At 38.8% G+C, this 27,970-nt stretch overlaps 1 protein-coding gene across 5 annotated transcripts in view; it reads left to right on the top strand.

The window, feature by feature from the left end:
* wdr64 (WD repeat domain 64) overlaps positions 1 to 27,970 on the top strand; it is a 98,915-nt gene that overhangs the window by 56,171 nt on the left and 14,774 nt on the right. For 3 of the 5 annotated variants that reach the window (XM_062975041.1, XM_062975045.1, XM_062975051.1), the window contains 12 exons: positions 108 to 287; positions 1,305 to 1,432; positions 3,492 to 3,584; positions 4,518 to 4,602; positions 11,635 to 11,677; positions 12,329 to 12,477; positions 15,600 to 15,705; positions 17,613 to 17,674; positions 19,564 to 19,673; positions 20,362 to 20,550; positions 23,729 to 23,828; positions 24,113 to 24,193. In XM_062975041.1, the coding sequence (XP_062831111.1) occupies positions 108 to 287; positions 1,305 to 1,432; positions 3,492 to 3,584; positions 4,518 to 4,602; positions 11,635 to 11,677; positions 12,329 to 12,477; positions 15,600 to 15,705; positions 17,613 to 17,674; positions 19,564 to 19,673; positions 20,362 to 20,550; positions 23,729 to 23,828; positions 24,113 to 24,193 (1,326 nt within the window). Of the gene's footprint in view, positions 1 to 107; positions 288 to 1,304; positions 1,433 to 3,491; positions 3,585 to 4,517; positions 4,603 to 11,634; positions 11,678 to 12,328; positions 12,478 to 15,599; positions 15,706 to 17,612; positions 17,675 to 19,563; positions 19,674 to 20,361; positions 20,551 to 23,728; positions 23,829 to 24,112; positions 24,194 to 25,870; positions 27,478 to 27,970 lie in introns of those variants that run through there. The other 2 variants (XM_062975042.1, XM_062975049.1) reach the window with 2 other exon arrangements.

Genomic DNA, 27,970 nt, shown 5'->3' with positions numbered 1-27,970 from the left:
CCCCAGTAAACCCAGAATGAATACCTAGAATGAGTAAACAGTTGGAAAGCAGAGATGCTCCTTCCATAAAAAATACATTCTTCAAATCTTTTTTTTTTTTTTGGTAGGCTAATGAAAGCGAGGCTTACTTGTCGATTACCTGGAGTCTTCCTGATGCTGTTTCAGTTGCACTACAAGGCAATTCATTGATTTCCCTCAAACTGAGTCCCAATGCCAAGAAAACTAATGGATTTTTCCCAGATATTGAACTGCTGCCTGATAAGGCTTCTGAACAAACAAATACAGAGGTTAGAAGCCATACCAATTCCAGAGTTTTAAACATCCTCAACATTCAACCTTTGGCAATTCTGAGTTCTGATAAGTGTCTTAGAATCTGTCATTGGATCCCCAATTGAAAACTAATGATGCCAAAAACACTCATCTAAAGAGGAAACATGTTAAGAAGCTCCCCAGTTTTAAAAAAAAGGAAGAAGAAGAAAACGTGGGGTTTGTAGAATCTCTGGCTGTTCTTCACTGGTGATAAAGAAGCTGTATTTCATGAAAGCTCAAGATATCACAAATGCATTAAGTCCTTAAGATTTCACCAGACTCCATACTGTTTAAACCATTCATGGTTTCTGCTCTTCCTTCTTCCAACCGTCTAGAGCAGTAGTTCTCAACCTGTGGGTTCCCAGATGTTCGGCCTTCAACTCCCAGAAATCCTAACAGCTGGTAAACTGTCTGGGATATCTAGGAGTTGTGGGACAAAACACCTGGAGACCCACAGGTTAAGAACCACTGGTCTAGAGATTATTGACTGCTATGGAGTGATAAGATAAAAGATACTGAGAAGCACATATTTTATTTACTACATCTAGACAATCATCCAAAGGTTATCTCTGCCTCCAAGGATCTGGCTAATAGGTATAATATGTAGCCAGGCTCTTTTATAAATAAAAATACATTTTAAATAAACAAAAGAAAAATCTATTTCAGTCTGGTTTAATCTGATTACACCTTTGTTTCTTCATAGGTTATATCAGTGCTTGAAACTATCATAATTATATAGTTCTGTGTTTGCACTGTTTAAAATAATTTAAGAAACCAAGGAGGATAATTTCTGCATCTTAAATTGGGAGTCTGTGAGAAGACTGTACTTTTCAGAATTAAGTTCTTTTCACATTAATAATTATATAGCAGTAATATATTGTGTAATTATATACTATATAATTAATAAGATTGGTAGTAGCAATCCTGGACGCTACACATTTTATCTACTGCCTTTTCATGAATTACTCTCGATCCTCTTTTATATATCTTTTCAGATACCTCAGGGGACAGAAGTCAAGTGCTTTGATTTGCTGAGAGTAGAAGGTTATAATTTGTTAGCTACTGCAAGTCCAAATGGTACTATCATCATGTGGGATTTTGAAGCTGCCACTGCCAAACACATGTAAGTAAAAAACTATAGGAATGGGCGGAAGCCCATTTTCCCCTCCTCTTAAGAAAAAACACTGTCTGTTAGTGCCATTCTACTGGACTCTTATTGCCAAAGGGAACGGGATTGGAATGAGCATTTCAAGACCAAGGGTGCAGATCGGGTCCTTAAAAGTACCTTACTACACATTGTCCCCGATTCTCTTGCAGGCTGAGTAAGTGCCAGGCAAAGGAGTCCTCAGCTTCTTTCTTCCCAGTGTAATCAACAACAGATTCTAGCATCAAAGTTCTGTTCTTTCTACACCTCACCTTCTCAGAATGTATATAAACTGAGATACAAACAAAATGAGCTCCTGTCATATGGGAGGGATGGTGGTTAAAGAACTCCTCGTTGACATCTGGGCTGCCATCAAGTACATCATTGAGCAGAACCAATGTATTCTCCTTTTTTGCCTTTATGTCAAAATTTAGAAAATACTAATATGAGCTGCCTGCCATTATACCAACTACATCTTTCAGTACTCTGCTGCCAGTACATTTTACCACAGCAGGAGAAACAGGCAAGAGTCTTTAGCTGGTGTTGTAGCATGAAACATGAAATGTCTTTCACTTTGGCAGCCTAGCTCCAAAGTTCAGAGGGATAATTCCCCAGGGGATATCTCAGGATTTTGCACTTCAAGCAGAAGGCACGACTTTTCCCTACTTGTACCCTATCTAATTTCATATTGAGCTGGTTTTCCACGGCACACACACACCACAGTATACGTGTGTGTGCGCGCGCGCACGCACACACACACACACACACAGCATTTACTGCCTCATTGCCTTCTTCTTCAAATGCAAATAATTCCAAAGAGAGGGTTGATGGCATTATTTCTCTTCCACTCTGTTTTTAATTTTATTCAAGTTAAAGTATAATCACTTTCTTATTCACTGCATGTACTGTTTGGTTGGAAAAGTACAAATCACAAGAGGCAGACTAATGGGCTCAGCAAGGAAACATCCTCTTTAAAAGTAATTTATTTTCACTTTTTGGTAGAGAAACATCAATTTTATATTCTAGCAGTCGGGCCATGAAACAGCACCTCCCACATAAATGAGGAGGGTATCGGCAGGCTTGAAGGAACCTCAAGGTGTGCAGAAAACAAAACAAAAAATCATTTAGAAATAAATAGCAGTAGGATATAACTAAGTATTCCACAATCTTGTTCAACAACCATGAAATATTAACTAACTGTTGTGAGGGGGGAACCAAAAAACTAGGGGAGAGTAGAGAGGAATTAGAGCTTCTGAACAGGAGCAGTCTGCATAGCAACATTGGTGTCCACAAGATACTCTCCGGGAATAACATACTAGCTAGTCATTGTGCCTATCAGATTTCAGAACCTCTTAGCATTAGGAAATGAGTGATCAGTCTTTAAGAACCTGAAGTACTATTAGTGTTATAAAATCTGAATTCAATTGGAAAAATTATTCATTCCCCAGCCTTTTCCCCAGAACCATTCTAAAGAGGTTTCCAAAAATAATTTCAAATGGACCTATCCCTATACCTCCAAATCCACAGCAATAGAAATCACATTGAGCAGGCAAGTAAAAATTGAAAAGGATTCCCCCAAGAAGAAATGTTGAAACTCTCTTTTATAAGACCAGTTGTATGTTGACATAGACTTCACTAATGGTAAAAGGAATTGCATGGAGTAGGGTGACTATAGAAGGTTTCAATGAGCTCATTGAAGAGCTACCGTATAAGGAATGCACTACATGTTGTGGAGACTGAATTGTTGGAAAGCATTATATCATTTAGATGTAATCAATAAATTGCATTTTTATTTTCAAAAATATGTGTGCAGTCTTCTACCATGAGTTAATCCTAAGGTAGCATCATGACAACATGCAGCCCTTTAGTGAGATCTACAGGAACACTTGCACATTTACAAGCTTCATGCACTTATGATCACCAGCATCTTTATGATATGATATATCTACTTCTTATCATTGTTTAACTTGGTCCATGAAATATGCACTGAGTGAAGTAAATTAAGGCAAATGTATAAAATTGCTTCTTTTATTTCTAGATTCAAAACTAGCAATGCCATTGAAGGAGAGGAACCTGAATTACGTGGAATCAATAAATTACAGTTCCTCTATCGAAGTACCATATCTGATAGGTAAGCGTCTATACAATATCTATTGAATCTAAACCTAATGTAAATTCCAACCATTATTGCTGATTTATTTTTATATTTGAAATATTATAAAGAGATGTCACTCTGATATTAAAACATTCTGTTATTGGGGAGATATTGAAAAATGATGAGGCCTACAAACTCTGAAGTATGCTTCTGGCACATTGGTTCAGTATTATCTGGAATTCCAAAATCGTTAAGATGGCTTTCTGATGTTTCTATGTAAATAAATATTGTACACACAATTATTAAAAAATATTGCATAAATTACCTTCAAGCTATTTGTATAAAAAGTATATAAAACCTAATGTATGAGTCCCATCTGCAAGATCACATCTATACTCACTAATTGGCTCAGTGTAGGGCCAGATCAGCTCGATGGTGGCCAAAGACTGCATAGAAATTATCCAGGTTAACGTGAGGTAAGGCTCCCTTAACACAGCCTTGTCCCACATTACCTAATGTCTGAGGAAAGTCTGAATTCTGGCCCAGAATTCAGACTATCTCCCATCTTTGGGACTGTCAGAACAGCTGGACTGGCTCCAGAATGGAACCAGCCGCAACTGTTTCTACTGCCAACCTATGTTTCCCAGGCTTGGGTGGCCTGTGGACAAGGAATACCTCCTGCCCTCCACCTCCACCCTCCACCCTCCACCCTCCAACAGTGACACTGATTTTACTTGTCAGCCATTACCCACACTGGTGTTGGCCAGGGTGACTGGAAGAAGATGGGGGACTCCAAAATATATCCTTATGTACATATAGGCAAATGCAATTATTCTAAAATCTGGAGAAAAGCCAAAACCCAAAGCACTTCAAATCCTGGGATTTTGGACAAGCAATGTTCAACTCATATTAATGTTCAATTCATATTTGTTAATACTTTGGACTGTCTGGATTTTGTCTTCCATGCAGGGAGCTTAGTCAATCCACCCTCAGTTCAGATCATCAAAGTGATGACAGTCGTACCCAAGAAGGAGAAGGCAGTACTGTCAAGCTGGTATGCTTCCTTTCCTTTCCTTTCCTTTCCAACATCAAACAATCTACACTAGATTAATACTGTAGCCAGGCAATCTTGGATGACACACCCTTCCTTGACCCATTTCAAACCAGCCTGAGAGCAGGATACACTGACAAGAGGTTTGTGTCCTGTTGGTGCTTCTAGATCTCTTAACACCTTTCGATACCATTTACCATGGTATTCTTCTGGAATACGTGTGTGTGTGTGGGGGGGGGGGGGGTTGGGAATTGGAGGAATTGGTTCCTGTCTTACCTCTCAGGCAGGTTCCAGATGGTGATGCTTGGGGATAGTGGCTTCTCAAAAAAGGAGCTGTTATGTGACAATCCACAAGGAGCCATTTCATTCCCTTTTTAACATTTATATGAAACCTCTGTGAGAGATCATTCAGAGGCATGGGTCAGGCTGCTATCAGTACCCTGATGATACCCAAATATATTTTTCCATGCCTTCAAAAACAGCTTCAGCTAAGGATAGTGTGTCTCCTCTGAATGAATACCTGGAGGAGGTAATGAGCTGGATGTGGAAAAACAAATTGAAACTGAATCCAGACAAAATCCAGGTACTTGCCATCAAGAGTCCTGTCACGACCCAGGCTGCAGAGCACCAATAACCATACACAGAGGCCAAAATCTATCTAATATCTTTATTGAGGAAATATATAAAGTTAATAAAAGCAAGTGTAGGAAATAGTTCAGAAGTAGATCTTTCAGGAAAGGTCAAAATTAGTCCAGAGAAACAATGTCCAATATGAGATATTAAGGTCCAAAGTTGTAATCCAATAACCGAAACACTCACTTTGCCAAGCAAAGTGAGGGGAGAAGACAAGGTCCTTTAGTCCATGAAACTTAGGCAAGGCAAGGAAATAACTTGATTCTTGGATACAAGGCTTAATTCAAGGCAACAAAGAACAAGGAGCAAAAACAGGATCCGTGGTAAATTCGTGGCGAGGTCAAGGAAGGCAAGGCTGGGTCCGTGAAGCAAAACAAGGTCCTGGGAAGCAAGCAAGGCTGGAAACGGGAGCGTAGTCCACACACAACCTACTCCCGTAGTTGACGAATTGACTCCGCAAGATTCCTACGAGGGCAAAACACCTAAGTAGGGTCTCGGTTTCCCGCCAAGAGCAGATTCTCTGGGGAACCAGAAGCGAAAGCCATTCTCTGGGTCCAGATGCATGACTCCTTAAAGATTCTCATGGGAAGCAGGCTAATCAACCATTTGTTTGGCCGCGATTCTCAGGCTTCTGCGATTAGCCTGTTGAGCTCCTCTCTGTTGTTGACAATACTCACGGCGAGAAAAAGGGGGAGATTTTGGCTCAGGGCTTGTTTGGCAAACTTCTGGAAGGCAAACCTCCTGCAGGTGCAAGGGTTCCAGTTCTGGCTGAGAAAGTTCCAATTCTGACTGAAACGGAGGAAAACCTAAGTTTTCCTCTTCATCTGTCACAACAGCGCTAGGAACGGGACTACATGGCCCATGAGTCATCACAAGTCCGAACCTTAGAATGGAAGTGTGTCAACCAGTTCTGGATGGGGTTAGACTCCCCCTGAAAGACTGTGTTTGCAGCTTGGGAGTGATCCTGGGTCTGTCTCTCCTAATGTCAGCCTAGGTAGATGCGACGGTCAGGAGTGCTTACTTCCAGCTTTGGCAGATATGTCAGCTGTATTCCTTCCTAAATTTGGAGGACCTAAAGATGGTAATGCATGCGCTGGTAACCTCAAGGTTGGACTTCAATCTGCTTTACATTGGCCTACCATTGTACCAAGTTCAGAAACTCCAGTTAGTTCAAATCACGACAGCAAGACTAGTGGAACATCCGAGAGTGAACATATAATATCCATACTAAAGTCACTCCACTGGCTGGCAATTAATTTCCGGACCACGTAAAAAGTGTTGGTTTCAACCTTTAAAGCCCCACGTGGTTTGGGTCCAGATTACCTACAGGCTCACCTTCTCCCATACAATTTGCCCCTTAGGACACTTAGGTCCTCTGGGGGCATCTACTCCAGCCTGCCAGAACCTGATTGGCGACTGTCACCCAAATGAACTTTTCATTGGCTGCCCCAAGTCTGTGGAATGACCTACCAAAAGAGTGGGTAAGTCAGCTGTCGAAATTTAAAACACCTGGCTCTTCCAGCAGGCCTACACAATCAGCTTTAACTAAGAATTTTAAACTTACGTCTTGTGTTCACTATATTTTAATCTTTGTTCTGTGTATTTCAATATATCTATTTTTAGAAGGACTTTTTAATATGTACATTTTATATAATGTTTATGATGATTATGTGTTTTAGCTATGTTGTAACTTTCCTTAAGCCACAAGAAGAGGTGGGTAAGAAATAGAATTGTTTTGCTGTTGTTCAATGTGTTGTTGAAGGCTTTCATGGCCGGAATCACAGGGTTGTTGTGTGTTTTCTGGGCTGTATGGCCATGTTCCAGAAGCATTATCTTCTGATGTTTCAGCCACATCTATGGCAAGCATCCTCAGAGGTTGTGAGGTATCCACTATATCCAGAGGCGATCCACTGGCGAGGCCAATTAGGCGGTTGCTTGTGGCGCATTGTTCCCGGGGGCGCCATTGAGACGCCCCCGCAGTGGCAGCAGAAGCGCTGGGGATGGTGGCGGTGGCAGCAGCCCCCTGGAGAGTACCACCCGTCTGCATGGTTGATTGGAAGGCCTGAGCATGCGCACAGGCCCATCACCCAAAATGGTTGATGACCCTGTGTGCGTGCGCAGGCCTTCCAATCGACCGCGCGGACGGGTGGCGCTCTCCAGGGGGCTGCCGCCGCCACTGCATGTATTTTTTAGCAATTTGTTTAGTGGGTGGGGGTGTCAAAATACGGGGGGAGAGTCAAATTTCTGGTCACCTATTCCCGAAAATTACCTTGAGACAGCTCTGACTATACCTCACAACCTCTGAGGATGCCTGCCACAGATGTGGCCGAAACATCAGGAGAGAAAGCTTCTGGAACATGGCCATACATCCCGAAAGACAAACAGCAACCCAGTGATTCCGGCCATGAAAGCCTTCGACAATACATTAAAGTTTGATATTTTCATCAAAAGATCAAACTTGCCACTAACAGTTCAGTGCCACACAACATTACTAGAGACTCAGTAGGGCTTGTTAACTCTAGACCAGGGGTCCCCAAACTAAGGCCCGGGGGCCGGATGCGGCCCTCCAATGTCATTTACCTGGCCCCCACCCTCAGTTTTATAATATAATATTTTTATATCAGTTTTAATAATATAATATATTGTATATACATATAATATTGATAATAATCTTATGTTATACAATATAATACTAATAATAATACCATATAATAATAATATTAATTATATGTTATATATTACATATTATATAATAGTATAGTGGTATAGTTCAATATAGTAATATATAATGCTAATATTGTGTTATGCTAATAATATAATATATTGCATGTACATAAAGCTGCTCTGAGTCCCCTTCGGGGTGAGAAGGGTGGGATATAAATGTAGTAAATAAATGCAGTAAATAAATAATTAATTTTAGACTTAGGCTTGGCCAAAATCTGACATGACTTGAAGGCACACAACAACAACAACAACAACAATCCTAATTAACTTGACTATCTCATTGGCCAGTAGCAGGCCCACACTTTCCATTGAAATCCTAATAGGTTTATGTTGGTTAAAATTGTTTTCATTTTTAAATATTGTATTGTTCTTTCGTTATTGTTGTTGCACTACAAATAAGACATGTGTGCAGTATGCATAGGAATTTGTTTGTATTTTTTTCAAATGATAATTCGGCCCCTCAACAGTCTTAAGGATTGTGGACCGGCCCTCTGCTTAAAAAGTTTGGGGACCCCTGCTCTAGACCTTAAGAATGTACTGCAAACTTTCCTGAGAATAAGCTGTATTCATCTACTAACAAGACATTTGAATGAAGATGTGTTGCGTTGTGGTTTCAATTCAGCTCAGTATTTTTTCTAGAGTCAGTCTAGTTCAACATTAATGTACTGGATGTAGATAGTTTATGGTCCACATTTAATACCTCATCATATATCACAGATTACTAGCGATAAGATTAATGTGATCTTAAACTAGTCATACCAGAAGATTCATATTAAGGAGTGGAAACCAGTGTATAAGGAATTCCAGCGAAAAATCAGGAGAGAATGCTTCTGGAATATGGCCATACAGTCTGGAAAACAAAAAACCCTTTGTTGTTGTTGTTGTTGTTGTTGTTGTTGTTGTAACCACAATTCCTAACCTTTTGTGAATAAATTAGAAGCAGTCCCAATGTGAATTTGGGGAAGGCAAATGTATGTCCATGAATATGATATCAGTGTGGGGCATTACAAGTATGTGTGGTGCAAAGAAAACTGGGGAGGAAGGATCTGGGACAGCTCTAGGGGAGAATACTCTGAAATGCCTTTAATTAAATGAAGACTTTCTGGATTTTTTATTTATTTGCTTAGTTGTTTGCTTGGACTAGGAAAAGGAAACTACGTCAGTGCATCCACATTTTTAAAAACTTAGCTAGCACCACATACACTTGTAGGATCACAAGACTGATTTGCCTGGATATTTAAAATGTATTAAGAAGAATAAACCTCTTACTATTGTTTATCTTGGTGCATGAACTTATAGAATGGTAGATCCCTATTTTGCTGTCTTTTTAAAAATATTGGTACGAACAGCTATTGGGCAAAAATGAGTATTATATACATTTGTATAATTTTAATGTATTTATCACAGTCTTTTTCTAGAAAAATAAACTGAATGGTGAAAAATGGTGAGGAAGGAGAAATTTCCCTTTCACACATGTTGGTAGTTGTGATGAGTTTGTGCTTGAATGCTAGAACAATATAAGCAAATAGACCAATAAGCTGGATCAGTAAATTGATACTGCTTTTTCCTCAATAATGTGTTTTTAAATTTAAATTTAATTATTTTACGCACCATACTTTTATTATAATCCTTGATTTTTGTATTGTTTGGTTTAACATATTTTTAGTTTAAATATATTTTATAACTTATAATTAAATGCTACTGCAAGGTGCCTCAATTTGGCTTTTTGACAGCAAAGCAGGATATCTTATAAATAAATATATTGACAGCATTCGTGACAAATGCATTCAAAATAGTCAACAATGTGAACATTTTTTCCTGTTCTTTCCACAAGTTTTTATTTTTTCACACAAAAAGAAAAGAAAACCAAAAAAGAGGATGAGGATAGTGGAGTTCTAGTTAGTATATTAGAACTATACAAATGTCTACTATGTTGCTGAGGAAGAAGAAGGAGGGGGGGCGGGGAGAGAAGCCTTGCATTGTAAAAGATCTCAATATATCCTTTATAACAAAAAAAAACCTCTCAAAAATTGGAGAGAATGAAGGAAGGAAGGAAGGGAGGAAGGGAGGGAGGGAGGGAGGGAGGGAGGGAGGGAGGAAGGGAGGGCAAGTGGGGGAGTGAGAGAGGGACAGGAGGACATAAAAACAAGCTCACAACAAAGAAATGTTTGCTACAACAGACAAACTCTTGTCATTTGACGTTAAAACTGGTAGTCATGTCTTATGTTGTCTCATGTTCTTCCTGTCTTCTCTTCTAAACCTTTACATTAAAACTTTGTAAACTTATTCTTATCAGATTATTTATTTAATGTCTTTTATATAATTTTGACTATTGCCATATCAATCTAAAAAATAATTCCATTTGTTAGTAAATTAATATTGTGTAGATAAGTTTACTGTGTTATATTGTCATCTTTTCTTCTTGTTTTTTTAAACACTACACCAATTTTGTGTGTGTATGTGTATATGTGTGTGTGTGTATTCTAAACAACAAAGCTTGCAAACATTTCTATTCTAATCAAAAGGGTACTAACAGATTAATTAACTAAAGTCTCTTGAACGTAAAGCATATAAATAATACAAATTTGTCCATATACTATTAATATTGTTTTAGTCAACAAATCCTGCTGTGGTCATCTTCATAGAATCATAGAATCATAAGAGTTGGAAGAGACCTCGTGGCCATCCAGTCCAAACCCCTGCCAAGAAGCAGGAAGATGACATTCAAAGCATCCCCAAGAGATGGCCATCCAGCCTCTGCTTAAAAGCCTCCAAAGAAAGAGCCTCAACCACACTCCAGGGCAGAGAGTTCCAGTGCTGAACAGCTCTCACAGTGAGGAAATTCTTCCTAATGTTCAGGTGGAATCTCCTTTCCTGTATTTAAAGCCATTGTTCCGCGTCCTAGTCTCCAGGGCAGCAGAAAACAAGCTTGCTCCCTCCTTCCTATGACTTCCCCTCACATATTTATACATGGCTATCATGTCTCCTCTCGGCCTTCTCTTCTGCAGCCTAAACATGCCCAGCTCTTTAAGCTGCTCCGTATAGGGCTTGTTATCCAGACCTTTCATCATTTTAGTCACCCTTCTCTGGACACTTTCCAGCTTGTCAACATCTCCCTTCAATTGCGTTGCCCAGAATTGGACACAGTATTCCAGGTGTGGTCTGACCAAGGCGGAATTGAGGGGAAGCATTACTTCCCTGGATCTAGACACTAGACTCCTATTTATGCAGGCCAAAATCCCATTGGCTTTTTTTGCCGCTGCATCACATTGTAGGCTCATGTTTAACTTGTTGTCCACAAGGACTCCAAGATCTTTTTCACATGTACCGCTGTCGAGCCAGGTGTCACCCATTCTGTATCTTTGCATTTCATTTTTTTCTACCTAAGTGCAATATCTTGCATTTGTCCCTGTTGAACTTCATTTTGTTAGTTTCGGCCCATCTCTCTAATCTGTTAAGATCATTTTGGATTCTACTCCTGTCTTCCTCTGGTTCTTTATAAATTCCGTAAAAGGTTTCCATTCTTCTTGAAGTTTCTGTGTATTTGTTTGTTGTAAAGTTAAAGTTAATTTGTCAATTTTGGCCATGACAAATGCATTCAAAATGATCAACAGTGTGAGCACTTTTTCCTCCTGAGTGTAAGTAAGCTATTATCTAAATGTTATTATTTGCTTTCAGGAAAGTGACAAAAGCGAATCTGGTGGTGTAGCTACTTCTTCAGGTATGAACTGAAATATGGTAAACTATTTTATAAAATTGGCTATAGTTTGAGGACCATGTTTTTTTTTAAGCAACTGTTTGTCAGAAATATTAGAAAAGAGTGGTTGGGTCAAATTATCAACTTCAATTTAAATTAATATCGGACAAGTCTGAAATTGTGCACATTTAAAAAAAACAGGACTTCAATTCTTAGTTTGGCTTTTATGATGATGAGAATCAAAGTGCTTAGAGATTGTTAAAATCCAGATGAGAAACCAGAACTAACACATTTTCTTCCTATAAACACAGTATGTTACTCACAAAAAATTACTTACCAAATCTGATTCTTTCATGGCCACCATGACTTTAAAATGATAATAATGTTGAATTACCCAAAGATTAAACAGAATGTAGATTGACGTAGATATATTATTCAGATATTCTTTTCTTCACTATCCTTCCTACCTAATTCTGGAAGCAAAGTGAAAATGAACTAGATTAGGTAATAGAATCCTGGTACAGTTGATCATCTGGATAAGGTAGGAGGAGTTTCATTTCAGCTTTGGGCTGGAAGAAGATATCTTCAACTGGACAATTCTCTTAATGTTGTGATGCGACATAGTCCAAAAGAGAAAAATTGTGAACATTATTGGTCAGTTGTGTTTTATTGCAGAACCAAAACTTCCATCTTCTCTTATTGTGGAGAACAAAGAAGTTACATCCAGTTTATTGAGTACTGGAGCTGAAAAATTAGAACGTTTGAACATACCTGTACTTGCCTCAGCTCATGAAGATGGTTATATCTACCTCTGGACTACAATGGTAGGTTCTCAACTGGCTTGATCACTAAACAACCTTCCAATTCTGCTGTCAACCAAGGGACTTGTGAAATGAGAAGATCCTTCTTCCTTACATTTTTGTGTGTTTTCTTTTATTCTTCATTTTTCTAGAAACACAAAGAACTGCTTCTTCAACAAAGTAAAGACAACATTTACAAAAGGAAAATCATTTTCTTAAATTATAGCTCAGAAATCCCATTATCTTTGATGATATGGGTGTTGGTAATAATATAAAAAGAGCCATACTGTATCAAATCAGAGGTCCCTTTAATCCAACATTCAATTCATGCAGTGGATAGTAGCTTGTATTCAGGACCATCCCTATAATACTAAAGGAAATAAACAACCATCATGACCCAGGACTGTTGACCTTAGCTATTTCAGTGACTTTGTTTGGACTTGGCTTCTATGCAAGGCCTCTGTTTATGACACCATCCTTACCACTACTTTAGCATAGGTGATAGCCCTACATTGTGGAAGCACCTTCTAAATACTGCTTAGAAAAAATATATAACAAGTGTATCTATGAACTATTAGTTTAACCCAGGGTTTGGGCAGTTGGGACCAAGACTGAATAAAAGGTTTAGACCAGAAGTCAGAATTTGAACCAGATTATTAATGGTTCAAACAGATTAACTGGTTAAAATCCCTAACTGATGAAGTAGTCGTTGTAGATTCTTCTTCAGTCTCTTTCTGAATCTCTACCTCTTTCTATTGCATATTCTGTATGTCATTTGAGTAAGAATGCACAGGGTCAAGCCATTAAACTCAGTGAAATTGTATGGCTGCAGAAGTATATGAACACTTTTGTGCTTCTCTTTATTACTCTTTGCATTTTATTTATGATTTGTTTACACATTTAATTTTCCTGGTACTGATCCTAGAAGATAATTTCTTTTAGAACTGATCCAGGATCCAAGCAACTTTATTCCAGTTTGTAATAGAATGCAGAAGTTATACAGTTTAAGAGTGATGCTTATGCTCCTGAAATAACTGAACTATCTGGGACATTCTATGCACAATGAAGTGGTAGAGTTGTTTGTTTGTGAAAGATCCTAGGATTCATTCTCTAGCCTCGCCTTAAAAAAATGAATGCATGCAGCAGGCTTGGGAACAATACCCAAGTCCCAGGAGAGGTACTGCAAGGTAAAGGAGGCTGCACAATAATATTTTTGTACCTACTAAAGGTGACTGCGGGAACACTCTTTGAAATCTGTTCATAGATTCAAATTTTTGGATTATATGTTGCCTGCTGATGGGAGCTGTACCAAGCTCAGCATGTATCTATCCATACCTGAACTGTGTGATTCTATCTATCTCTTCCATTTTTACTTACAGTATAGGTTGAGCATTTGAAATGCTTGCGACCAGAAGTGTTTTGGGTTTTAGAATTATTATTTTTTTGGATTTTGGAATACTTGTGTATTTATCATATACATAATTTGATATCTTGGATATCTCCACTTCCCATCATTTGACAAATCCTAATATCTCCTTCAGCTTAATGTCTCCCTCATTTCCTACTTGTATTGTGTATGGAACATGAGGCTAGAGAGAAATCAGCATAGTGCTTGACAGAAATCCCCACCACTCCCTATTTTACAGATTGTTGCTTGTCTCTCACTTTCTCTAGCCTTGCATCTCTCTCTAGCCTCCCTTGTCAATTCAGGAAGTCCACCAGCTGCTCATTTTCATCTTGAGAACAAATGAGTGGGAGTGTTGCAACAACCACCTCGAAGGTGGAAACAGATGGCAGGCGGCACAAAGTTTCAGATTTTGGAGGACCTCATATTTGGGGTTTCTATATAAAGGAGGCTCAAACTGTACTGCTGTTATCTTAATCTTGATGTAATTTTACAGCTGGGCCTTTTGTGTTTATAAACAGTATGTGCTCTGAAGACATGGAAATAATAAAATTGTGCAGCTCAGAAAATAATGAGATCTAACAAATGGTGAAATACTTTAAATATCAATTAGAAGCAGTAGTCATACCTAGGCCTACTCAGAATTACATCAGTGAATGAAATGGGAATTCTGTAGCCATCTGGGATCCTATTTTTGCCATAGGCTGAAGCAACCCAACAAAACAAAGCCAGAAATGGCCAGAAGTCAGTTTCAAGGAAAAGATAAACATCTGGTGTGGTTGAAAAGGCCCAGGGCTTACAAAAATGGAATCATGTGATTCTCTGTCATGCTTTATAAAGCTCATTAATTATAACTCCCAAAAAATCATGTTACAGCATGTTTGTAGAATTGTATGCATGCTTGCCTCACAGTAAACCCTACTAAATACAATGAGAATTCTTTCTAAATAAATCTGGAGAAAATTACGTAAGTCAAGGTTCAAACTGATAGGCTTTTTATCGTGTCAGGAGTGACTTGAGAAACTGCAAGTCGCTTCTGGTGTGAAAGAATTGGCCATCTGCAAGGATCTTGCCCAGGGGAGCCTGGATGTTTGATGTTTTACCATCCTTGTGGGAGGCTTCTCTCATGTCCCCGCATGGAGCTGGAGCTGACAAAGGGAGCTCATCCACGCTCTCGAACCGGCAACCTTCAAGTCAGCAACTCAACCTTCAAGTCAGCAGTCCTGTCGGCACAAGGGTTTAGCCCATTGCACCACCGGGTGCTCCTAATTGATAGGCTGAAAGTGTTAAAATCAAGATGGTAGCTGAAAACGTGGTACAGTAGAGTCTCACTTATCCAACATAAACGGGCCGGCAGAATGTTGGATAAGCGAATATGTTGGATAATTAGAAGAGATTAAGGAGAAGCCTATTAAACACCAAATTAGGTTATGATTTTACAAATTAAGCACCAAAACATGTTATACAACAAATTTGACAGAAAAGGTAGTTCAATACGCAGTAATGCTATGTAGTAATTACTGTATTTACGAATTTAGCACCAAAATATCATGATGTACTGAAAACATTGACTACAAAAATGCGTTGGATAATCCAGAACGTTGTATAAGTGAATGTTGGATAAGTGAAACTCTACTGTATAACGAAGTAGATCAATGTGACTCAAGCAGCCTTCCAAACTTCAAATGTCAGAAAATTATTCTTTGTTAATAGAAAATGTAATTATTTTTTCTTTATAAAGGGAGATCTACTGAGAGAAATTTTGCCTTTCACAAAAAATCCTCCAATTCCTTTGACAGCACTGTGCACTGACATCGCTTGTAAAATGCTTTTTGCTGCAAATAAAGGTAAGCAATGATTTCTCCTTCAAGGCTTTTGAGACAATTGATCAGCTGAATAAATTCAACATTGGGAACATGTTAAAAACACAATCATGTGGTTTTCTGTTCAGATGAATGTATTATTTCAACAAAATAGTCTTCAGAAAGGGGATGTACAAATGCAGGTGAAATGCGTTACTTTTATGACAAGATTGAGGGTTTATATTTGAATCTGTTTGAAGATTGTGATGGCACGAATTATAAACAGTGTAAAATAGGTTAAGAAACATGGTTCTAGTGGAGACTTCGGGTATGTAGTCCATATTGTGAGTTTCCACAAAAGGCAATTGTGTATTTCTTTGTCGAATTGATTTGTAACCCATCATTTCATAGATTCTCTCTGTTCAAAGACTGCTAACTAAATAGGTTTACCTCTAATAAAAGTGAGCTACCGGATTTGCCAATGATATAGCTCCTTGGTCTATCATGTCTCCCTCCTTTCTGAGTAAAATCAGGAAAATGAATAAGCTAATTAAAGTTCAGGCAAGATAATGTATCAGCTTGATACTGTGTAGCTTCACCAATTTTACTCAGAAGTAATTTGGTGTACATTTTCCAAGCATAACTGCATCTAATTGCAACCTTATTTAAGACAAAAGTTTCAGATTATGGTTTTTAAAATATTTTATTTTTATTTTTATTTTTTTGCAGTACAGCTCCCAGAAGCCCTTAGGCATCCCTGCACAGTTACTGTTGGGGATGAAATATCATATATAGAATAGGGTACAAAAAAGGGCAGAGCTCCTGCACTTTTAATAAATGATTAGAGGATGAATGAAGAATTGTACTTACTGAAATTTCCTCTTGAAATTTTCCTTAGTTTAAACTTGGAAAAGCAAACTTTTCTTTTTGGATCACAATTTCCAGAAGTCTGTAGACATCCTGCACAATTACTGTTGGGAATGAGATAGGATACATAGGACTGGATACATAATAGGACAGGGCTCTTGTATCTTTAATAGGTGGCTAGAAAAGGTATGCCTGCTGAAATGTCCTCTTTTACACTGCCAAGAAGTTCATCAGCACCATCAGAAGAGCAGAGACTTGTTTCAATGTTTCACTATTGAAAGTTTAAGAAAAACACACTTGATGATTCTATTTTGATGTGATCATAATTTCAAAAAACTGAACAATGCAGTGCATAATGAAAAATACATCAGATGCTACTTCTTGGAAATGAACTAAAATGGTACTGCTACATTCAGAGCCATGTTTATTACCCCTGAGTATAATTTTCAATGTACTGTCAATACAATTTCAGTAAACACAAACTTAACTAGTACCTTGGACACAGGTTTTTCATCATTTGATTATTTTAAATGAGAATACTGGCGTTTATCTCATTTGAAAGCAGTGGAAAATTTTCTATTCAAATGTAAAAGATCCACTTACAGCTAAGAGCTTATATTTTAGCAATTTGGGTCTAGAGGGGAAAATAAGTACATTGCCATTTGTGAAATGCCACATTACTCCTTTTAGCCCAATATTCTTGCATAGGGAATGTGCTCCAACTTACATATCCCTGAGGCATGGTAAAATAGTGATGCTATTTATGTATGATTATATACAGTGGTGGATGGTGGCCCATATATTTGGGGATGTGGGTCCATTCCAGGTTTAAATCTGACTTTTCAAGGAAATACCTAAGATACTAAGGTAATTTAGGGGATGAAATTCGGGATATTGGATAAATATTTTCTAGTCAGAACAATCTGCTGCTTAACCATCAAGATTTGATTTCAGTTCATAAAATTTGAATGTTGTCCCATCACCTGTTCTGGTCTTGCAAAAAACATGAAATTTGCATTGTGCTGGTCCTGGTCCAGTTTTATAGTATGGAAAAATGCTGTTCTGATTGGGCATTTGTCTTACAGAGGGGCATGTTATCCGGTGGAATGTGGGCTCATTTTTAGAAGAACCACGAGATGTCAAAAAGGTGAGGAATCTAGAAAGTATAATTTTATTTTAAAATACGTAGCATCTGTTTAGGAGCCAGCACAGTGGTTTGGATATGACTCTAGAGAACAGGATTTCAGATTTCCACTTGTCCATTGAAACCCACTGGATGACACTCTGTCACTCTCTGCCAGTCTCAAACAAAGGTATATTCCCATCTGAACAAATCTCGACAAGAAATCCCTGTGATAAATTTCCCATCAGAGTTGGGAAGTTCAAATGCCAAGAATTGACTAAATGAAATAGTAGTTGTCTGGAAGGGCAAGTAGGAAGAGACCAACTAGGCCCCTTTGGTACAGTTTCACAGTTCAGTGAAATAGCCCCTCTTGCATTCCCATGAAGCATGCGCCAAGAGAAGGGCCAGACTAAAAATCTTTAAAACCCAGGTGTACTCCTAAGAAAGAATATGGTGTTTCAGATTCCCTTGGCCCAAATTTTATATAGTTTTATAGGTTATAATCAGTACTTTCAATTGTCTCCAGATATATGTTAATAGCCGAATGGATTTGTGGTCACAAGGAAGCCAATTATTCCCTATAACAAGCCCGTCAATAGCCAAGTGTCAATTTTGTTCAAAGACATCATGCACCAGCCTGAAAAGGGATTGAAAGTGTTACCTTAAGTATTAGACCGAGTGCAGGGTTTAGAAGCAGAGATTTAACCTTTCACCTTGCACACAAGCATTCCAGAGATAAGATGGTTCCCACTAACAGCAACTTTCTCTTCTCCACTCTCAAAACATGGGAGAGATGAGGGATTGCCATGTTTAACAAACTGCAACTTTGCGACACCACTCAATTTCCTGCCCACAATAAGGAAGGGCTCATTTACTTGGACAACCTTGGGGCTACTAGATCATTTGTTGTATATTGGAACCCCCAGAAACAATGGAATGGTGTGGTCAGTTTTCTTATGTTCATAGTGTTTAATAAAACCTTTTACATCACTGATTGCTCTAGCCTCAATATTTCACATCTGATTAATGAGTGCAACAGGCCTACCATAAGATAAATGTAGAAGAGTAAAATGGACTTTTATTTCCATTTTCAAACTACAATAGGGCCTCCGTATCCCCAGGAGACATTGAAAAATACTCCATGGATACCTGCAACCATGGATAATAGTGACCCTAGTATTTTCACTACACTTGACCCAAAAGCATACCATAGAATCAGAGTGCAGAACTTAAAGAAACCCATAGCAGCTTCTGGGAGGGATTTTTTTTTGATGCAGTACTTTCCCAGAAATAGTGGATATTGACTATATGGATAAGGGGCTTGTACTGTAAATTACATCGGCCAGTTCCCAGACTTGGGTTTCAACGGGGAAAAAATTAGTTCCACCCTAAATGAATGGACCAGCCTTTGTTTTATTTAAAGTATTTCTGTACAGTGCTTTGGTTCAAATTTCAAGTGCAATTTTCAAGAGTTTTGCTGGAAATATTTCATTATTTTGACTGGATGGTTTATTTGTATCAGGATAAGTTATATACATAAATGAGGCTTAGAATAATAGAATCAGAGTTGGAAGAGACCTCATGAGCCATCTAGTCCAATCCCTTGCCAAGAAGCAGGAAATCATATTCAAAGCACCCCCAACAGATGGCCATCCAGCCTCTGCTCAAAAGCCTCCAAAGGAGCCTCCACCACACTCTGGGGCAGAGAGTTCCACTGCTGAACAGCTCTCACAGTGAGGAAGTTCTTCCTAATGTTCAGATGGAATATCCTTTCCTGTAGGCTTAGCCTGGTACATTTATTCATACCATCTACTTTCGATGTCAACCCTGGATTTCAGAGTTTCTCAATATCTGTAAGATGCCGAAACCTGATGACATGTATTTGACTGATTCTTCCCTCCCTGTCTTCCTAGCGTATAAGGCAACAAATTTGCTGGCGAGCTCATTCCACCAAAATAGTTGACCTCTTCTACAATGAAGAAAGAAACCTGGTGGTGACTGCTTCTGTAGACTGTTCTGTGAGGTTAGTCATTGATAGCTGTAAGCATTGACTTGAAATTGGATCTGTTGAATATAACATGCCAGTGATCCTTTTTCTGCCCGACTGAACTCAATTTCAGTTTTGCATAAAGGCATGAATCACCTCAATGTGATAGTATGGAAAATCACAAACATGGCCAGCTCCAGAGGTGAGGATGAACTTGGCACAGCACTATCCAAATGCTCCTTCCTACAATGGGTTCTTGGGAAACTTTAATTGGTTATATTATATGGTCTTGACTGCTGCGTCCATTGCTTTCAATGTATCCAAGCTATAGAATTGAATTTCCAGACAATGAACAGGACAGCTATATCTGCTACAGTCATCAGACCACTGTGCAGAATGCTGGAAACAATTTTTTAAAATTTGCCTGCCATAGATGTGGGCGAAACGTCAGAAGAGAATGCTTCTGGAACATGGCCATACAGCCCGGAAAACTCACAACAACCCTGTGATTCTGGCCATGAAAGCCTTCGACAACACAAATTTTAAAAATGTTTTTGAAGATGGCCTAAGGAAAGCCTGTGCTACTGCTGCACAAAATTGGTAGCAGTTCTGACTGTTGCTTCTAAACATGACAAATATGATAACATAATTAGAATCCCCAACCTTCCTTCTGTTTGAACTTGATAATTTAAAAGTTTATTTCTGTGACTCTTTTCACCCAAAGGCTTTGGCATTCTCCCGATGGACATTACTTTGGTTATTTTGGTCAGCGCAGATTGTTCGACATTTCTCAACCTACTGATATAATTTTGCCCTGTGATATAAATGAACATCCCTTCACAATAAGAGATGGCAGCAAATATATGGAGAAAAAGCAGAAGTATGAATATCCCCTAGTCCTTGACAGGCAGAGGTAAGATTTCACACCTGCTCTTCTTCTACATTAGATTGTAAATCTATAGTTTCTTTGGAAATTGATCTCTGAGGACATATCCCCAGCATGGAAGGTTGCTGTTAATCTGACATTTACTTACAGATTTCACAAAATTCTCTGGATGATATTTGTACAAAGAAGCAGAGCAACACAACCAATCAGTATTAGAAGTCAGCACTTACCTTTCAGTGTAATAATAATAATAATTATTATTATTATTATTATTATTATTATTATTTTATTTTTATACCCCGCCTCCATCTCCCCAGGGGAACTTGGGGCAGCTTACAAATACAAAACGAACATCCAATAATATCAAATACCGAAAAAACGTGCAAATGAAAATTAAAAAGACATAAAATAAAGTCACAATCATTAGTAAAACACAAGTTAAAACACAGCAATGAAATCATAAAATGAACTGGGCAAAAGTGCGCTAAGTGAGACTTGTAAACATGAAGGAAGTTAAAAGTGCTATAAGATCATGGGGGAGAACCTTAAAATGGGGGTGAACCCTGAGGCTATATCAAAAAATTAACCCTTAATTACTGTTATTGAAAATTGCATGGACACAATTTGGCTAAAATCTTTTGGGGATGAATTAGTGAGGTTTGTGAAGAAGACCTTCTTTATTTCTCCTCATAGCTGGAATACTGTAAAGTTTTGTCCTTTGTTACTTTTGTTTGTTTGTTTTGTTTAACTCCCTGCTCTCCTCCTCCTTTGCATTCTTTTCCTCCTTGGTTTAATAATATAAGACCCAAATGCCTTTATATTGCTACCTACGGCCATTGTTAAAGGGAAAGTTGGAACCTTATGGAACTTAGGGCCTTATCACAAAGGCCAGGCCAAGTGTCCTGCTTCACCTGGCATCATGGCGAAAAAAGAGGGGCAGTGGGGCAAATCTATCGTCCTTCACGCAGCTTCCTCTCAGTGATGCTTTCCCCATCACACAGGGGAAGCATCACCCTTAAAGGGAGGACCCGTGCTGGCTCCATTGGACACTTTCACACCAGTTGGAGGCGGGCCTATGCCGGAAGTCACACAATGTTATGTGATGGCCAGCGTGGGGCTCCATTCATGAGATGGGGTGAACGCATCCTAGGATGCAAAATTCACCCATCTGATGAGATCCTTAAATAATCATAAATACGCCATATTGTTAGTTGGTAGAAATGCCAAAGAGCAGACAGACCAAGAGGCCATATTCTGTTCCTAAAGTCTAACTCCTAAACTGCTTACAGGAAGCCTTTTTTCCATTAAAAAAATAGAAAACTGATTATCCCTGTAATAAAGACAGTTCCAGATGATATGGTTTGCATTATGAAATACTAATTCATCTAAAATTTCACAAAGATCCATTACCACCCATTAAATGCTAAAAATATTACCATGTGCGAAAAACAGTGTCAACCACATGGTACTGCAAAACAAATTTTGTAGCTGATTTGCCAGTTCATTGGCGGGTTTATAAATATTACAAGGTATATCCAGTAGAGGTTGCAACACATCTAGTAATTTCTGCTTTTCTTATATACACATTAAAAAGCTCAATTTGGTTGCAGTTGGTTGAACTACTGCTTCCACCATCCATCTTCTCAGTTACTGTACCAACTTCCACAATTGGATCACAATTTGAAGGTGACATTGCCATTGTTTTCCTCTACTCATCTTAATTTCACCTGCTGTTATAAGCAACAAAAATGGTTGTCCTCTTCTGATGACTCAGCATGGCAATGTCTGAGTCTACTGATGAAATATTTTCATGATAAGAGTCTCAAGGTTGTCCTGCAGTTCCTTTTTGTGAGCAATGCCGTGTTAGATTGATTTGGGATGGATGGATGCACTTGTGTCCTTGTGAAAACTGAAGAAGGATATGCATGTAGAAAAAGCATGCAGGTTATTGCTTTGACAGTATTGAACAAAAGTGAAGTGATGGTATATGACAAATGTTCCAAATCCAGTCAACTTTATTTATGAGAGATAATGTGTTTCAATAATGGTGTGGGTTATGCTGGCTTGTAAATCCTATCCTATGGAACACAAGAAAGCTGCTGTTATTTTTAAGATATATAACTGCTGGTATTCCTACAGTCCTTCAATTTAGTGACAAAAGAGATAAAATGACAATACTCCTCCCGCATGAATTGTAGATGGCCAGGGTGCCTTTATTGCATTCGCCTTCACTTTCTTCTCTTTGGAGAAAATACTCCCTTCTGTTATTTTTTAAAAACTGTATTTTTTTGTGTCAGGCGCAACCAGAGCTGCTATTAAACTGCATTTAATAGATAATAATATTATTCAAAACAATGGTGTATTTTTCTCATTTCGATTACCCTATATACTCATATATGGCTAGAAATTTTAGTTAGTAAATCAACCCCTCCCCCCCCCCCCCCAAAAAAAACCTGGCTTTGACTTTTCCATGTGTCACCATGAGTACTGTACCTTAACTTTTATCAAAAGGAACCATTTTCTTCTTTGACTAGAATGACAAAAAACAAGAGCTTAGTACATCCCAGGAGAAATTAAAGAAGTACTTACCACCTCCTTCTTCCACTGTAGTGCCTCTTCTGTCCTTTTTGAATGTTTGGGTGAGGAAATGGCAGTGGAAGCATTCATGATTTTCCCTCTCTGTAGAATGACCCTCAACCTATCCATGGGTCATTTTAAAATCTATAATTTTGCTGCCCCCCCCCCCCAAAAAAAGCTTACCCTCAAAGTGAGATTTACTTGAATAGGTAAAGGTAAAGGTTTTTCCCTGACATTAAGTCTAGTCGTATCTGACTCCGGGGGGGGGGGGGGTGTTTGTGTTCATCTCAGTTTCTAAGCCAAAGAGCCAGCATTGTCCATAGACACCTCCAAGGTCATGTGGCCAGCATGACTGCATGGAGCGCCGTTACCTTCCTGCTGGAGCGGTACCTATTGATCTACTGACATTTGTATGTTTTTGATCTAGTAGGTTGGCAGAAGCTGGGACTAACAGCGGGAGCTCACCCCGCTCTCTGGATTCGAACCACCAGCCTTTCAGTTAGCAAGTTCAGCAGCTCAGCAGTTTAACCCACTGCGCCTCCAGGGGCTTCTTGAATATCGATGTTAATTATGTCACTGAAGATTTCACTTGCTTTTGTCACTTGACCCATGTTTCCTTTTTTATCAGGTGGAAGACTCTAACCAGAAGTTCTTTATCCTTGAAAAAGCCTAGCCCATCAGAAATTGAATATGATTTCAAATTTTTCAAAGCCTTATCATCTCCAAAGGTACTAAGAATCGCTTGCTACTTTAGATCTCTTGTATTTCAAACTGCTAAAATACTTGTGTATTTTTGGGAAAACATTACAGGTCAACTGGATAGGATAAAAAAAAATCATGAAATTTCTCCCCATTTATCAGTGGACGTTTATGCTCATATAGCCACAAGAGGATTGCTCAGAAATGTTAAATTGAGAGCTAAATTAATAGCCTAAGCACTGTACAACCGGGAGGGGCTGCTAGTTCCTTTTCTGGGACAGAAAATATCTTGACTATTATTTTTGTTTCACAGATTAACAAACAGCCTCTGGAGAGTTTCAAATCTGGAAACAAAGATGCTGGTATTGTATTTGGCTCTATACCTATATATAGGGTGAGTTCAAAGTTACCTGATACACTGGAAGTTTTATAAAGAAGGAAGCATTAAAATTAAGCAATTAAAAAGCTAAATTGTGAATTACTACCATGTACTCAATTTTAATTTAATCTAATTTAACTTTTAAAGAAAATACACCGGAATTCCTTATACGCTGGTTTCCACTCCTTAATATGAATCTTCTGGTATGACTAATTTAAGATCACATTAATCTTATAGCTAGTAATCTGTGATTTATGATGAGGTATTAAATGTGGACCATAAACTATCTACATCCAGTACATTAATGTCAAACTAGGCTGACTCTAGAAAAAATACTGAGCTGAATTGAAACCACAACGCAACACATCTTCATTCAAATGTCTTGTTAGTAGATGAAGACAGCTTATTCTCAGGAAAGTTTGCAACACATCCTTAAGGTCTAGAGTTAACAAGCCCTACTGAGTCTCTAGTAATGTTGTGTGGCACTGAACTGTTAGTGGCAAGTTTGATCTTTTGATGAAAATATCAAACTTTAATGTATTGTTGAAGGCTTTCATGGCCGGAATCACTGGGTTGCTGTTTGTCTTTCGGGATGTATGGCAATGTTCCAGAGGCTTTCTATCTTGACGTTTCAGCCACATCTGTGGCAGGCATCCTCCGAGGTTGTGAGGTATGTTGGAAATTATGCAAGGAAGGTTTATATATCTGTGTAAGGCCCAGGGTGGGAGAAAGAATGCTTGTCTTTTGGAGGCAGGTCTGGATGTTATAATTAATCACCTTGATTAGCATTTGATGGCCCTGTGGCCTCAAGGCCTGGCTTCTTCCTGTCTGGGAGAATCCTTTGTTTGGAGGTGTTAGCTGTCCAACAAATAAAGAAAATCCAACAAATGCTACATTCAGCGAAGGACAAGAGGAATCCTCTCACCTCTGCAGGAGTCTACCATATACCATGCAGTTGTGGATAAATCTACATAGAGACCACCAAACGCAGTGCCCAAAGACGAATTAAGGAACATGAAAGGCACTGCAGACTACTTCAACCTGAAAAGTCAGCCATAGCAGAACACTTAATGAACAAACCTGGACACAGCATATTATTTGAGAACACAGAAATGCTGGACCACTCGAACAACTACCACATCAGGCTACACAGAGAAGCCATTGAAATCCACAAGCATGTGGCCAATTTCAACAGAAAGGAGGAAACCATGAAAATGAACAAAATCTGGCTACCAGTATTGAAAAACTCTAAAATCAGAACAGTAAATAAAGAAAAACACTCTGAAAACAGAGGAATTCCAGACATGAATCAATCAGGGACAGCTAACACCTCCAAACAAAGGATTATCCCAGACAGGAAGAAGCCAGGCCTTGAGGCCACAAGACCATCTAATGCTAATCAAGGTGATTAATTACAACATCCACACTGGCCTCCAACAGACAAGAGTTCTTTCTCCCACCCTGGGCCTTACACAGATATATAAACCTCCCTTGCCTAGTTTCCAACATAACTCACAACCTCTGAGGATGCCTGCCATAGATGTGGGCGAAACGTCAGGAGAGAAAAATTCTGGAACATGGGCATACAGCCCGAAAGACACACAGCAACCCATATCAAACTTTAGTTTATCTTACCTGAAGTGAACTAGTCCCCCCTTATATTTGTGTTGCTTTCCCCACCCATGCCTCCAGGAGACATTTCTGCATTGTGGCATCTCCTTGTTGTATGTTTGGAGATTTGGCTGTAAATAAGGGACTCCCTCCTTCCAACTTCACCTTAGCAAATGCCTCAATACTTCAGCTGCAGCCTTCAATCTGAAACATGAGAACAAGAAGACTACCAGGTGAACACAAGAAACTGCAGCTCAAAAAGGTCTTCGAGTCATGAAAAGGGGAGGAAGAGGAGGAGGCAATACCTGCCACATTATTCTGGAGAGTTTTTCAGTCTTCTAAAGCAGATTTCCAGGGAGTGTCAAGAAAGACTTAGAGCAGAGCTTTCCTAACATTTCATGTTGGTGATACAATTTTGAGATATGCATCATTTTGCAACACAGTAATCCAGTTTTACTAGCAACCCGGAGATTAAGCCAACTCCTTATAAGAGATACAGATCCATACATAAATTGGAATAACAAAATATACAGGGATACAACATGTCTCATAAAAACCTTTCATTTCTATTTTTAAAATCATCCACTTATTCTAAGCCAAAATGATGCTGGCAAAGGTGTCTTCGTTGCTTTCCTGCCATTTCCTACCAGGGAGCCCTCCTGTGCCTCAAACAAAACCCAGAAAGAAGCTCAGGCCACCCACAGCAGCCACACAATTAGAGGGTTCATTCCATCCCTGAGCACTCTAGCCCTCAAACAACACGTGTCAAAGAGGGCCATGACACCTAGCCGCAACTAATCCTCTTATTTCCCTGCCCACCCCTTCAGCTTTGCCCCTGAATGGGTGCTTTGTTCTTTCTTTCCCTTGGCTCTAGTTTCAAAAGGGGTCAGTTTTGTAGTTGTAAGCCTGCAATTATTTGAAGTTGGATAATGAAGTGTATGTGTGCCAAGTTTGAGCCAGATCCTTCAAGCCTTTGTGGTACAAATCAGCCAACATACATACATACTTTGGCATTTACGGTATATACATATAGATAGAATTTCCATTATCAGAACACATCTGAATAGCACTTTCTGGAAACAACAGTAGGACAGCAGAGTTGCACTAATGTAGTTTGTGAGCTTCCTAGTGTGGGAACAAAAAGCTAGACTAAATAGTCCTTTTATCTGACCCAGCATGGTTCTTATGGGTCTTTCATATGCTATTTTCCCATTGTCTGTGCTATATCCACAGTATACAGTGTTCCCTCGCTACTTTGCGGCTCACTTTTCGCTCCCTCGCTGTTTAGCGGGTTTTCAATTAATATTAATGTACACATTTATCGTGGTATTTTTGCGGTGTGCAAAGGGTTTTGGAAGGGGGGAAGGGAGAAATAAATGGAGGGGAGAGGGTAGGGAAGGCTTGGAAATAAAAAAGGGTTATTTAGCTTCCATTCTTCATCTCTGTCGGTGTACTGTATATTGTAACTGCTAAAATAAAGTACAGACTGCATTGTAGTAAGTGGTCTGTGGTTTGCTCTCCTCCACACATAGAATAAATATAGTGTCCCTACTTCACAGATTTTCACTTATTGCGGGTGGTCCTGGAACGTAACCCCCGTGATAAGTGAGGGAACACTGTAGGTAAAGGTCTAGGTAATGTGACCTACACTGCTGTCACATGTTGGAGTCATATACAAGTATCTGAGTTTTTTTTTCTTGTGTAATGGAGGATGCACTGTGTTTGTCACCTTTGAATTCATTCTTCAATTGCATGCAATCCTAAATGGATTGTAAGTATGTTTAAAAAAACAAAGCAATACATTTTCTCTACACAATTTATAGCATCTGACATTCTTTCCATTTCTAGTTTATTGGTTCAAGAAAATTGAGTTACACTTTCCATCAAAGAAACTATACAAGCTTCAAGGTTTTTGCTTCTATTATTCCCCACTGTATCCTTTGACATCACCAATATCTCAGTTAATGTCGGGGAAAGCTTTAAATGAGTGTAAATAGAGACAGCATCACGTATCAGCTATTTAGGTATCAAAATGGGTACGTTCTGTTCTATTATAACCTGCTTTTTGATTATATAAACCTCATAACCTTAAGATGTTTCTGAATTTAAAATACATTGATGTGTTAGGTACCATTATGTTCACCTCCATTCTGTGAGGAGTGGCTATCAAGGTTTGGTTTC

This window comes from Anolis carolinensis, chromosome 1 (genome assembly GCF_035594765.1).
Source record: "Anolis carolinensis isolate JA03-04 chromosome 1, rAnoCar3.1.pri, whole genome shotgun sequence".
Taxonomy (NCBI): domain Eukaryota; kingdom Metazoa; phylum Chordata; class Lepidosauria; order Squamata; family Dactyloidae; genus Anolis; species Anolis carolinensis.
Note: the sequence above shows the minus strand (reverse complement) of the source record. Positions and strands in the feature narration are given on the sequence as shown.